Raw genomic sequence first — 13,633 nt, forward strand, 5'->3', positions numbered from 1 at the left:
AGTTGTGGTACGAAACTGCCTCGTGCTTTCTCAAATTAAAAAATGAAACAAAAATTAGGTTATCAACCATTTAAAAAATTTAGCGGTCTCGCGGACCCCCTGAAATTGCTTCGCGGACCCCTAGGGGTCCGCGGACCCCCGGTTGAGAACCGCTGATGTAGAGGTATTTTCACCAGGCCAGCATGCTATAAAAGTGTGCATGCAGCTATGCGCAGTGACAAAAGAACAGATACCTTTTGATATTACTAAAGGTTTTCTCAATTGCAATACAGACCATATCGCAGTTACAGCATTGGAGAAATAATTGTACAATGGGGCTGTTGAAAAACATTTTTTCAAATTTTCCGGCTACTTCTTAAAATTGTTAGATTGCCTAAAAAACTCAAATTTGGCACAATTTTAACTGGTAGAAAGCAATGCTATGTGAGAAAATTTTGGATTAATTACGAATAGAGATTTTCGGATTTTACCGGCTACCTCATGATATTGTTAGAGTGTGTGAAAATATGATTCATAGCAAATTTGGCTCAATTCCAATTAGAAGAAGCGAAGTTATTAGAGTAGGATATTTTGGATATGAAAAAATAGTCGGCTTACTACTAGTATGTAATTATATTATATGAAAGAATTTCTCACTAAAAATACTAATTAATTTTCAAATCCAAAATTTTCTCCTTGTATGTCATTGATTCTACTTTTTAAAATTTAGCAGGATACAGTGATCTTTTAATGCAGTGGTTCCCAAACGGTGGGGAATTCCCCACTGGTGGGGAATTCAATGGTTTCTGGTGGGGAATAGACGCATTTGTTCAAAATTATATATAGGACAGTCTACCTATTCACGGAGACACGTGCGCAATTACCGTTACCAGTTAACTGCTCTGGAATGAATATAACGAAAATTATATTGCGTGTTGTTCACAAAACCTCATTTTAACTCTGGATGGCCAATCATGGCGTCACAAACGCATCCAGCACGGATAGTTTGACGTGAAACAACGCTTTCGCAAAATTTTCAGCGATACTGGTATCGGTTCACAATACGTTTTATGTTGCAGTTATAGGCGATTGTCTTGCGTAGGCTACTGGTGTGGTTGTGTGTCTTGTGTAGTCAAACCAGCAAATAGCTGCTCTGTGATGACAAAAGTGCTGGGTAGTGGGAAACAGGACCGTAACTGCAACGGGGGAGGGGGGCGTGCTCGAAGGGGCCCAAATTTATTTCGCGAATTAACATAGATCAAAGTATCTTTTAAAATTTATGCCACTTTTTCAAACTAATTTTGCGCTGGGTGCACGATTTAATATTGCCAATTATCTAATTATTGGGTACCCTTCCACAACGAATTTACGTATAATTTATAGAAATGGAGACTTCGCCTTCGGCTATTACTGCGGCACGACGCACCAAGGCATATGAAGTTATAGGCCAGGTAACATGCAACTCCGAGAAGTGTGCCAGAACGATCAGCAGCGAGAAGACCTTGGCCGAGAAGGAATGCCCTTGTCGTGACTCGTGACCCACAACTTCAATACATCTACAATATACACATATGATTAATTGGCTAAATGGCTGGCGTCGAATGTTCCTGTCCTGGCGATATGAGCCCCACAGGACAAATGCCATCCCGACGGGAAAAACTATTTGTCAGTAAAGCAATACCATGGCGATTTCCATATCTTTTCACATAGCAGATATAGGTCACGGAATAGCATAATATAACGAAGTCAATATACCAACGGGTCTGCCCGAAGATGTTCAATTCTTATTTAGGGGTCGTACCTTTTCCAACACACCTCACTCAGCTGTACCGGTAAATCTGATTGCGAAAGCAGAGAGGGGATAAAAAATTGATAGCAAAATATATGCAATTCGCGATCATATTAGCCGATTCAAACACGAATTATATAATTTTTTCGCGCTTCGCGCGTTTAGTCGAAGTAGGGCGGCCCACTAAACAGTAGACCCAACGTAGCCGGTAAGTTGTAGGGTAAAAGCGTACAGGCTCAGAGGGGCTGAGGGGGTTTTGGGGCCCAATACGAACGTTTTTTTGACGGGGCTAACAAAGTGCTGTTACGGTCCTGGTGGGGAATGAAGGATCGGAATAAATCTGAACTGGGGAATGAAGACAAAAAGGTTGGGAACCACTGTTTTAATGCAACGTAACAATTTTATCAAGTAGCCATCCAGTAAAATAAAACAGAAGTTATTTTTGAACAGCCCTATTGCACAAACATCACACAACATTAGCCATTCATTATTACTCACATGCACAATGCACATACCTAACAAAACGTCAAATGGACGGAGGGTGTTGTGTGTTTTCACAGACGGCAGATCAAATCAATGAGGAGTTACATTTCAAAAATAGCAAAGTGGAAAGGAGATCGTCAGATATATTAAATCGGCATGGTCTTAGAATTAATACACATCTACTGAATGCACGTTGCCCTGGTGCACTAGGTGCAGGAATTGACAAGCATTTTTGAACCTCATTGAAGAGCATTCTTTCTAGTCGCCATAAAATACAAAGAATAATCGCCTTCAAATCTACACATGAGCTTATCAGCCTCTTCCAATACTTGACCATCTGAGTCATTGCATTGGCTCTAACTTAACTTTGCTTCGATTATTTGCTTGTGTATAATTGAAAAGTCTTTGATTGCGGAGGATTTATTATCTCTTCATCACTGGATGATTTTGTACAATGCATTGCTACTATGTACCATTGCCTGTTGTTTTTACGGCGGCATATCTGATATCAGACGAGTGCAACGAAAGCAGTGGTGACAAATAGCGATGTCGGCAGAATTCGTCAGATGCCTTGATCTAGCCATTACGATTCGCAAATTTCTTCGTCTTCAAGTCATATAAAATAAGCCGAGTCATGCGTAATGACTCGAGTACAAGTCGAGTCAATCCAAATATTGACTCGAGTCGAGTCATTTTACATTTCAAGAAAATGACTCGAGTCAAGTCGAGTCACAAAAAAAATCGTGACTCGAGTCGAGTCATGACTCGAGTCATTACAACCCTGGCTGTACCTCGACCATAACAGCAACAGAAGGCAGCAATAATTTTATTCAAACAAGATTTCAGCTTCGACATACCGAGCAGACAAAATTTGATGAAAAAAAATACAATTCAATTTCAGATTAAAATTTATTCGGACCGTACAAAAATAGTATATAAAGTTGGAATAATATTAAATAGTTGTGGTGCAGATAGCGTGCACTCATAAAAAGATCAAAAAATAACGATCACTCATAACGCGACTACGGTAACAAATCCTTAACACTTTTGCCATGATTGAATACAATAACGGAAGGCGCGAAAATATAATACAGTCGCAATCTATCGACTTGGGATGAAATCCCATCGATAGCTATCTCACAAACATCCAGCCACTGACAAGGAAGATTCATTCTGTTGCCAGTACCAAGCCTGGGCAAATGGGTACGATTGAGGCCTGTATCCGCCCTAAAACTTCTGCTCAACTATAATGCGGAGTACTGATTTGCAGCGGCAAACCCTACACGGGAAAAGCTAAATGACAAGGAAAAAGGGTGTGGAAATATACACATGACAGAAATCAGACAGCACCAGAAATTCTAGCCAAATGTTATTTGCTCGCACAAATGAAAATAACACATCCCACTAAAGTGTGCAGGCGCCACGAAAAATGAAACCTGAGTATTGAGATTTATCTGACATGGGTTACATCCAATTACAACAAGCAATGCAACGTCGTACAACATGAAAGTTAGACAACACCAATTTTTTCGCAGACATAACTAATGCCAAGCATTCTATAGTCACTGGGAGGTATTGAAAATGAACAAGATTACGGACAGGCAGCTTTTCTCTTTACCGATTACTCTGGATGTTGTAGATATAAATCAGTTCATTATACATGTAACTGCCACAATCCTGCCAACACCGCCATATGAAGTGTGCACCATTTACAAAAATGCCTCAATTCAACATGCCCATTGAGTGCTCACTGACATACGATTTGAACCCTGATCATTTTCAAGTAATATTAATCGATGTGGCCTTTAACAAACGCAAAAATGTACGCCATATGGATTAGTTTTAGGGACAAAATTTTGCTCCAACAACCGTAACAGCTGTAATATTTCATGACAGCCAAATTTCCGCTTACAGGAAATCTACATTGTGAATAGAAAACTATACGAGAAAATAGAACGCAGATGACATTTTTCACAATAAGACAAAGAAAATTTCATATTCTGAATATTCGATTTTCCTATAACGTATAAAAATGTACGTATTACTCTTTCTCGGACTACTTGCTCATTGAATGTTGGCGCAGATAAAAATCCATCTATTGTACCGTTGTTCCCTATACGCTATTTGTGTGATAATACCAATAACCGGCGTAAGGGAAACAAGTCCTGCTCCAGGAAACAGGCAGGCGTACCCAGTGATAAAGGGATATAAGAACATACACAAAAACACACAACCAATCGCAACTAAAATTCAATGCAAATATCAGGGCAAGAATTTGAACAGTGACAAGGGACGATATATGTACCAGTACCGTTGATATATGAACATGTCATGCGGAGCACCGAAGTTTGTAGTGATGGTGCGGGACGTAAAATAATGCGTCGCATCAAGTTAGAAATCATCGAGAGTTTAAAACTTCGAACCCTAGTATTAATGAAGAAGTGATCGAGTGCCGGCAAGGTAAGAACCAGCATCGAATATCTGCTGGGATCGTATAAGTAGACAGTTTCAGTTAAGTTGAGGTAAAAGTAACACCGTATATTTGTAGTCGGTTACAAGTGAGAGTAGCGATTTTAAAGACATTTCAAAACCACTTCAAGCGGAATTGGAAAATTTATGATCTGAAAACTTCTCAAACAAAATTAAACTTACTTTATGCATGTTCGGATTTTGAAAAGCATCAAGTACTTTATTGAGTGAAACCGGCATGGCAACTGAGCCGAAATAGCCCTTGTACCCATAGACGTTGGAACTCTAATTTTCCGTAGGCATGCGGGATCGATGACGTCACAACGGGGTGCCGTCATAACACGTCAGAATTGACAAATGAGCAGACTCGTGTTCAATACCACCTGTCGCTTGTATATGGTGAAAAAATCACGCTGCAGCTGAATTGGACTGAATTTGATTTCAAATTTACGAAGGTATCATGGGCATGAATTTACTAAGGTTATTACATGCTCCAATGCCGATAATACATCTTCGTGCTGAATAACCAGCAAGTATGATATATATATACTCGTCACCTCACCAAAACATTACAGCCGCCGCATCAGATATCATACTTCTATACATCACATGATAATCGCTACATTTCGGCGGTGCAGAAATTGACATCTTTAATATCAAGGTTTCAGTTTTATCTCGTCTTCTAATTACTCGCGTTCAATGTATTGGTGCGGGTTCGCTCTGCTCTCGTGAGCAGCAGCATTACAAAATACACGGCTTACTTCTAAATCGCACAATTAACCAGCTATTTAGGCAGTTACATGCCTAACGGAATTTTGGGCATGCCGCATGCCAAATAAATTCTTAGGTATGTACGGCATACCTGAGATCAGTGCCTATGCTTGTGCCACAGTAACAGTAACGAAATGTATTTTCGGCGATCGATCTTGGATCAATTTAGAGAGTATGATCGACTAAAAGTTGGCCACATCAAATCTACATCTTTGAACTCTTACTTGTAGAGTGTCAGGACCTTTCATCTGCCACTTTAGTTCCGCATTTTTTAAAGTAGTTCAGGCTGGGCTTAGAAATCGCTAGTTCTACTTGCAATCGAGTAAATATTTACAGCGTTACTTCTAATGTCTATCGGAGTAATAACTCCGAACACTCTCACGATTCCGACTGTTATTTAACTCGAAATCAAGACTGCCAGAATGAAGAAAAGGACACATAACAAAATTCCGCAACCTGTGTTAGGATGAATGCAAAAATTGATTACGCATATTGCGCTCTACGCATTACCAATACCCGTTCCCAGATTTACGGATCAGCAAGCCGTCATTTTGACAGGTCGCAATGACCAAGGCGGTCTCGTCCGTTCGCGGATCAGACGTAGTACGGACCCTCTTGGTGCAGATTGCTAGGTAAGCCCGCGCTTTGCACCCGTCTCTGCACCTCCTGCGTGTAGCCCTCGCGCGCCTTTTCGTACTTCATCACGATCTCCTTCAGTTCCTTCTTCATCAGCATCGTCAGCATCTCGTTGAAGCAGTCCAGCTCTTGGATTTTGAACAGCTCCCACCGTAGCTTGTGGTCGAATCTGGGTGATAGCGGAGAGATTTTGTCATAGTCAATTGAATTGCATTGGTTGCTATCCTACGCTTACACCTCCTCTGTCTAAGGCGGTATCGCATATTGTACAGCGGCAGACTTTTACAACCTGCCAGTTCAGTTACCTAACGGTCAACTAAGTACTGTTTTCTTTGAGTAGTTCTAGTTATAGTTGAAGATTTTGAAAAGCATGTAGTTTTAATCCCAGCTGCGTATTTTGAAAAGTGAATAGTTCTAGTTGCGCGATAAAATGAATTCAATTGTAGAACAATTGAAAACCAAGTGATATTGCTGGCACAGTGTAATCACTACTAGCAGTAGCACAACCAGGGGGTGAGTATTGGGGTCGCAATCCCTGCCTATTTCAAACTCGAAATTTCTTCCGACCGTTTTTAGGCAAAACCATCCACTTTTGAGACTTTGGGTTTTGTAAAGCCTATACTAGTTTTGAGATAAGTTATACGATTGATATTGTTTTCAGAGACTTTCAGAAATAGTCACTGGATCACGGTTCAAAGATGAATAAAACTAAAATCCGCGATGTTATAGTTGGTTTTGATGGTAGAAAAAATGAATATTATCTGCATATCAGTCAGCATTGCTTGAAACTGGGAAGTAGGATAAAATCCTTCAAAGGAAAGAAACATAAGAGCAATGCTAAAATGCACCATACCTTTGCGGTGCCCTGGAATAAATTTGTAACCAATCCGGGATTTCGGCGTTGCTGAGGTAAGGATTTGCCGGCACGACTTGATTTTTCTTCCAGGTGTCGTACTTTTGGCTTGGCTCCGGGGCAGGCAGCTGGGGTTGCATTTCGTGGCCTTCTTGCCTGCAATGGAAAAGAAGACGGTTCCATTTACTGTACGCATGCCGAAGTGACACTACAACAGCAGACCGATGAGAGCAGGGTTCGAGTTCCGAAGATGATTCACAGTCTCTGACGATCTCTCAAGAGACTTGAAGTCACATCCTAATCTCCAATCATAAAACCAACCCAAACTTTAATGTGCTCAGCCTGTCTGCTTGTAGAGGTGTAGCCTACAGGCTGGTGGTTTTCAATTCTGATACTGACGTTTGGCAAGATTTTCGGATTCAACTCACTACTTACCCTAGTGTGCCATATACGGATTAGGAGAGGATCACAAATTTATAATCCTTCAAAGTGATTTTTTGTTTGCAAGATTTCGAACTCGCTGTGTTAGCTGGGCATCACATCTTTGAAGCATATTAAATGAAAATGCCTTATTAGTTACCGTAATGATCTGGGAACGGTCCCACTATGCTCGGACGAGAACGTTATCTTTACAGTAGCCTATTTATTGTTGTAGAGATAAACAAAAAAGGCAGAATTCTCTTCATATTTTGAATTTGGTTATCGATTTACTGATTTTTGCTCCTCTTGAGATGTAGCCGAAAAGTTTCGAGTGGAATAAACTTGGCAACATGAATATATCGTTTGTTGCGCTAAAAAGAAACATATTGGGTCACGATTTCAAGTTTGTCGACCTGGATCCCAACTACAACTCATACATGAATATATAAACAGGGCGGAGCAAAACTACCGTCATGCCGAAAGCAGTCACAAACCTTGCCGCGAGCGGATGTTGAAACTGCGCCACTTTGGTGACGTGATCCACATAGTAAGTCCCGTAGTTCGAAGACGTGACCCGTTCCCATCCGGCGGGCAAGCTGTCCGTGTTGAGCGGGTGAGCCCAATGCGTCGTGTTGGTGTTGTGGTCGATGAAATACTTCTGTCCTTGCACGGTCCGGTCCCAAGTCCAGCCAGGCGGCAAAGGCGGTTCCTCCGGGTCGATGTTCAGGGTGTTGTTGCTGGCAGCTAAAATACAAATTCTCATTTGAATATGTAACCCAAATGGCTTGTTTAAATATTGTTTTCGGAACCACACTTATGGCAGTAAATTTTATCGTATAAAACCAGGGGTTCTCAGCCTATGGTAAGCGCCAGTTTTCAGTTGGTACATGAGTAGCATGACGAACATCAAGTAAAAAAATCGAACCGAATTCGGAGCGTCCGACAAAGACTGCTAATGCGCTGTCAGAAAATTTACACCACACATCGACCGATTGGTGGAGAACAAATCAAAACAAAAAAATCATAAAATTTAGTTTGTGATGCTTCAGTGTTACTTTATTAGGCCAATATTGTTCTTCCGAATAAAATATGATTCCAATAAATTAGTTGTTCTCCAAAAAGTGGCACACGTCGTGACAGTACAGAGTGTCCAAGTTGTGCCAGCTCCTGGTATTAACAGACATTCAAAGTCATAACTCACTTCGAATCCTCGCACTTTCAACGTAGTGCGGGTGAGACTGGCTCTGCAACGGCTGCACATACATCGGCGAACGGTCGATCTGGTTCAACGACGTGCTCAGATGGCCCAGATTTTGATTGCCGGGGTGCTGTGGCCGCTCGGCCCCAGCGCTGTCGTGACGCGCGTAAGAAGGCGGCAGCCTGTGCAGAGACTCATTCGAAGATTTCAAATTCGCCTGCGACCTGGAGCGGTAATTACCGCTACTATGATCCACGTACCCTACCGGATGGGGCGCGTTGTGGGGTCTGTGTGACAACTCCCCGTTTGACTGCTGCTCGGCAATGCGGTCGAGATTGTTAGCAGAATGACCCCTACCGACATACCCAGCAGTGTTACCTCCGTTATAAACGGGGTGTTGATTTGTTCGCGGCTCCGCTACCCTGACATGCCTGGGTTGCATGGGGCTGTCGTTTTGGCTGTTCATCTGGATTTGGGGACGAGACGGCAAGATAGCAGGCTTGCCCCGGCCGCTTTGACGGTGTCTGACCTGGTTTGGCTGTTGCGCCGACATAAAATGGGGCATTCGAGAGGGGGCAGTTCTGGGCGGTAGCTGGATCGCGGCCGGCTGATTGTTACCCGCGGATATATTGTTCGTGCTTGAAAAATTTGTGGCGTTACGCATGACTTGCAAAGAAGGCATAGACCCCGCTAGCCGTTGTTGTTGCATGAAAGTAAGATTTTGTCTCGGCGGAGATGGTAACCGGCCAGGGACAACGCCGCCACGGTTAACATCGATAGTGACCACCCTTGTGCGGTTGTTGCTGTAATTGCTCGAAGCGTTAGACCCAACGCGGGTTAATTCTTGATGCGGAACCGGTATGGAGTTGTGGTAGGACTGTACCGGAGGTGGGGATGGGGGCATAATTGTTTGTCCGACAGAAGAGACATTGTGCACCGATTGGGACCGCCGCTGAAGGGTTGGGCCATGACGGATTCCAGATGTAGTCACGGGTCTACCTGAGAAAATAAAAAGCTGACTAATTCGGGTAGGGCTGTCGATTTTTATCAGATTGTCAAAATCAACAGGAAGAGCGTTCGTGCTCATCAATATTGTTCGAGGCTTTCTGGCAAGTGCATTAGCAGTAGCACAAATGAGCAATTGAGTAAAATTCTTGAATGAGTACGAGTGCTAACCTAATTAAAGTGTCTGTATGCATAATGGTTTTACAAGCAAGAGGTCGCCTTGCACAAGTCAGCTAACAGTTATTACTTTTATTGTGAGCTTTCACTAATGATGCCTGACGTTAATCACATGGCATTGAAGAATGTTTTCAATCGATTTTAAATCGGTGATTCATTTTGCCCATCCTAGGCATTACATGGTAGAGCATTTTATATGGTCTTAAACATCGAAATTGATATTCTACGAAGGACATGTGAATAAGTATGAAGAGGTCTAATTGGAAAACTAACACTCAACTGACTCCACATTGATTAATGTTTTTCCACATCCATCAAGGTAGAGTAGCACGGTCACTCATATACCGGCCGTACAAACTTGAGTACAACGAACAGCTATATCGGTCCCAAATACCAACTATAACACAGTCAAGTGCAAATGGAGTGTGTCCAGTATATGTGAAGTGCCGAATGGAATGCCGACCTTTTCAATGGGATTGACAAATGAGATCACCATTTCCATTATAACACACACTAATTAAGCCTCACTGTTATATCTTGTTACCGTTATATAATTAAATAGTATATTCATATTGAAATGAACCCGAATATTTTCGGCTGACACTCGTCAGGGGTAATCGTCAGCAACTAGTAGAGAATTGGAAAGAACATTGTATATCAACAATCGTATCACAAAATATGACGTCACCAGCATGAAATTTCGAATGAGAGAGCGTTCAATGTACTATTTTTAGGTGATACACGAACTCCTTTTGTTGACAGAGTTTTGGTTGGTGTATTTTGATAAAAGTTGATTCCAGGGCACACAAATGGAATTGTGAACGGCCTCGACCTACGATTCGACATCGGTCGTCTCGATAATTATTCGCACAAATCGGATTATCCAACAGATGTTTGCCGATGGCAGAATTCATTGCCTTTGATCGATCAGCATCAATCTTAAGTGGATGAGTTAAGGGTGAGCTTTTCACATCGCGTGACGCACGTGTTCTGATAAATCTGGGGACATGTTGGTTTATGCGGTCCTGCAGACGTCTTGACGTTCTTCCCACGTAGCCACAATCACAGTGGAACCTATATTCGTACACTACATTACTTTGTTGAAGTGCAGGAAGCACGTCTTTGCGTGTTGAAGGGAGCAGTTGTGTTGTTGTAAAAATCACATTGGTTTTGACTGTATCGTAACATTTACCGACAGCAGAAATCAATTGTTTTTCAAAGCGGGTGGAAATGGGGCCAATCCAAGGTAGATGGATATAAACATCTTTTATTGTTCGTGCGGTGGGCTCTGTTCGTTTTTCTGCGTTGAATTGCGTTAATTTCCTCTCCATGCCGCGGCTGATGACGTGTTCAGGGTAACCGTTATCAAGTAAGATTTTTCGGATGTAGTCAAGTTCTAAACTCAGTTTGTTACCCGAACATATCATCAACGCTCTATGCACGAGTGTGCCTATGAGGTTAATTTTTCTGCGCCGAGGACTAAATGAATTCCAGCGACCGCATAAACCAACATGTCCCCAGATTTATCAGAACACGTGCATCACGCGATGTGAAAAGCTCACCCTTAACTCATCCACTTAAGATTGATGCTGATCGATCAAAGGCAATTAATTCTGCCATCGGCAAACATCTGTTGGATAATCCGATTTGTGCGAATAATTATCGAGACGACCGATTTCGAATCGTAGGTCGAAGCCGTTCACAATTCCATTTGTGTGCCCTGGAATCAACTTTTATCAAAATACACCAACCAAAACTCTGTCAACAAAAGGAGTTCGTGTATCACCTAAAAATAGTACATTGAACGCTCTCTCATTCGAAATTTCATGCTGGTGACGTAATATTTTGTGATACGATTGTTGATATACAATGTTCTTTCCAATTCTCTACTAGTTGCTGACGATTACCCCTGACGAGTGTCAGCCGAAAATATTCGGGTTCATTTCAATATGAATATACTATTTAATTGTATATTGAAGTTCTGTACCTCCAAGAAGCTCTTACCGTTATATGAAGAATATTTCAAAATCAATCACATAGTGTACGCAACTCACTGATGACAAACGGTGATGTCTCTTTCTTTATATACTTTCCAGCGATTGCTGTCACACCTTTGTTCTTTTTAGATTTCTTCCCAAAAAACGGCATGGCTCGTGTTGCTTTACTATCATTCCACCCAGTTTACTGCCTGATGTATTCCGTGTCAGAATTTGACGGCGATAAGTTCGCCATGACTTCCAAATAAAATAAATAGAGTCAAACTGTCAAACAACAACACGGATCAAAACATTTACTCGGGACAAACACATTTACTGCAGCGGTTGAACAACGGGGCTTCCGCAAGCATTCCAGGCCTTTATCAAGGACTCTGTAATATGACTGTTGCATTAAACGTACGGTATTAAAAAGATATTGATCTTTCGGCGGAATTCAACTTTTACAACATTTCATTTCACATGCACATCACAGAATAGTATAGGGTTATGTACCAATGGTGATAACTGACAAGGTTATATTGACAGACCATAAACTGAGACAGCATTTCAATAGGATTGAAATGATCATTGTGAAAAGTTACAATTTCCATGCATTATAATTGTACCTACTAGGTCACGCACAGAGACACACTTTTACAAATTTATCTGAAGAAGATGCGTCTTATATGTGGCGACTGTTAATGTCGATATATTTAGTTTATATTATTTCATCCACTCCAAGTGTTAAAAAATTCTTCTCAAGCATAACGAATGTACTTCAGGCTAACTAGGACACAGCACTCAGGAGTGTGAGCTGTGACCATAATTTAAAGTCCGCAAATGATAGTGACATGAATAAACAAAAAATTGAAAATTTGAATAAAAATTAATTCGGCATAACTGTAGCTACACAGAAATTTCAAACCATCAAAAAACTTTAGCGCAGCACTTAATCGCAATATTCAGCACAAAAGCAGCCGGCGCAGTATCAAACATTTCCTAACAATCCTTTTCCTGCGAGCTCATTACACTGTAGCGGTAATTATCTATTGCAACATCATATCATCTCAAAACCGGGCTTAAATTATGCTTTCATACCAATCGTCTCTGCATTTTGCGAACGTACCAAAGGCTGAGTGGCACACATCCTCTCCGGCGCCGAGCTCATGTACTTTTGTGGATGTGACACCTGCAGAGCCTCCCACTCTGTTTTAAACACTTTCTGCGGGTCCTGCTGCATGGATAGCGCTGCGCCTGACATTTGATCTTGCATCATCTTGGTCTGGTCTGCCGCGTTATTCTCTCCCAAGACTAGAGAGTACATGCTGCGCAGTCCGAACACGTTGAGGAAGTACCAGGACGCAGACGACACCCACGACGCGTCCAACGCTTCAAGCTCAATACCGCGTTGCAACATGGGCTTGAAACGTATCGTCAACGGGAACGGCACTTTCGTCGTCACGAATCCAGAAAAAGTCCACTGAATCCAACCTCCGATGACGATCATGGGCAACACGTTTAGAACGTTCCCTTTGAGCATGTCAGTCATCATGGTAGGGTCGGACATTGGATTTTTCGGGGCTCCCGCTTTCTCTTTGCCTTTCGTGATGATCCCGTCCTCATCGTTGATCAGGTATTGCTTTCTCATGTGAAATGACGCTTCCGGTATGAAGCTGCCGTTCTCTCTCAGATTGCGGCATCTCATGATGGCCTGGCTGTCTTTGATTTGGTCGAGAGACACCGTCTTTTCAGACGCCATCAACAGCGAGAGGTAGTGACGTATGATCCCGAACACAAACGTGATAAACACGATGGGCAGCACTACCCACACGCGGATGCTGGAATCTAATAAAAGTTCGGGTTCTGACATTATGATT

At 42.0% G+C, this 13,633-nt stretch overlaps 2 protein-coding genes across 2 annotated transcripts; both read right to left on the minus strand.

The window, feature by feature from the left end:
- Window positions 1–3,061: 3,061 nt before the first annotated feature.
- On the minus strand, window positions 3,062–11,975 carry LOC145451070 (uncharacterized). The gene is made up of 5 exons (XM_080329560.1): window positions 11,835–11,975; window positions 8,602–9,597; window positions 7,895–8,144; window positions 6,981–7,136; window positions 3,062–6,296 (listed from the first exon to the last, which is right to left on the minus strand). The coding sequence occupies exons 1-5, from the start codon at window positions 11,926–11,928 to the stop codon at window positions 6,086–6,088; spliced, it is 1,707 nt and encodes a 568-aa protein (XP_080185686.1). The 5' UTR covers window positions 11,929–11,975; the 3' UTR covers window positions 3,062–6,085.
- Window positions 11,976–12,041: 66 nt separating this feature from the next.
- On the minus strand, window positions 12,042–13,632 carry LOC145451083 (ER membrane protein complex subunit 3-like). The gene has a single exon (XM_080329575.1). The coding sequence runs from the start codon at window positions 13,624–13,626 to the stop codon at window positions 12,841–12,843; it is 786 nt and encodes a 261-aa protein (XP_080185701.1). The 5' UTR covers window positions 13,627–13,632; the 3' UTR covers window positions 12,042–12,840.
- Window position 13,633: the final 1 nt, after the last annotated feature.

Source organism: Botryllus schlosseri, chromosome 11 (genome assembly GCF_051294905.1).
Source record: "Botryllus schlosseri isolate E-star chromosome 11, Bs_hap1, whole genome shotgun sequence".
NCBI lineage: Eukaryota > Metazoa > Chordata > Ascidiacea > Stolidobranchia > Styelidae > Botryllus > Botryllus schlosseri.

Bases quoted from the DNA above. Each gene is read 5' to 3' on its own strand.
- LOC145451083 (XM_080329575.1), bottom strand. From the start codon at position 13,626: ATGTCAGAACCCGAACTTTTATTAGATTCCAGCATCCGCGTGTGGGTA.
- LOC145451070 (XM_080329560.1), bottom strand. From the start codon at position 11,928: ATGCCGTTTTTTGGGAAGAAATCTAAAAAGAACAAAGGTGTGACAGCA. The intron at 9,598-11,834 runs GTGAGTTGCGTA...TTATTTTCTCAG, and splicing joins GACATCACCGTTTGTCATCA to GTAGACCCGTGACTACATCT. The intron at 7,137-7,894 runs GTTTGTGACTGC...TTTCCATTGCAG, and splicing joins CAACATCCGCTCGCGGCAAG to GCAAGAAGGCCACGAAATGC.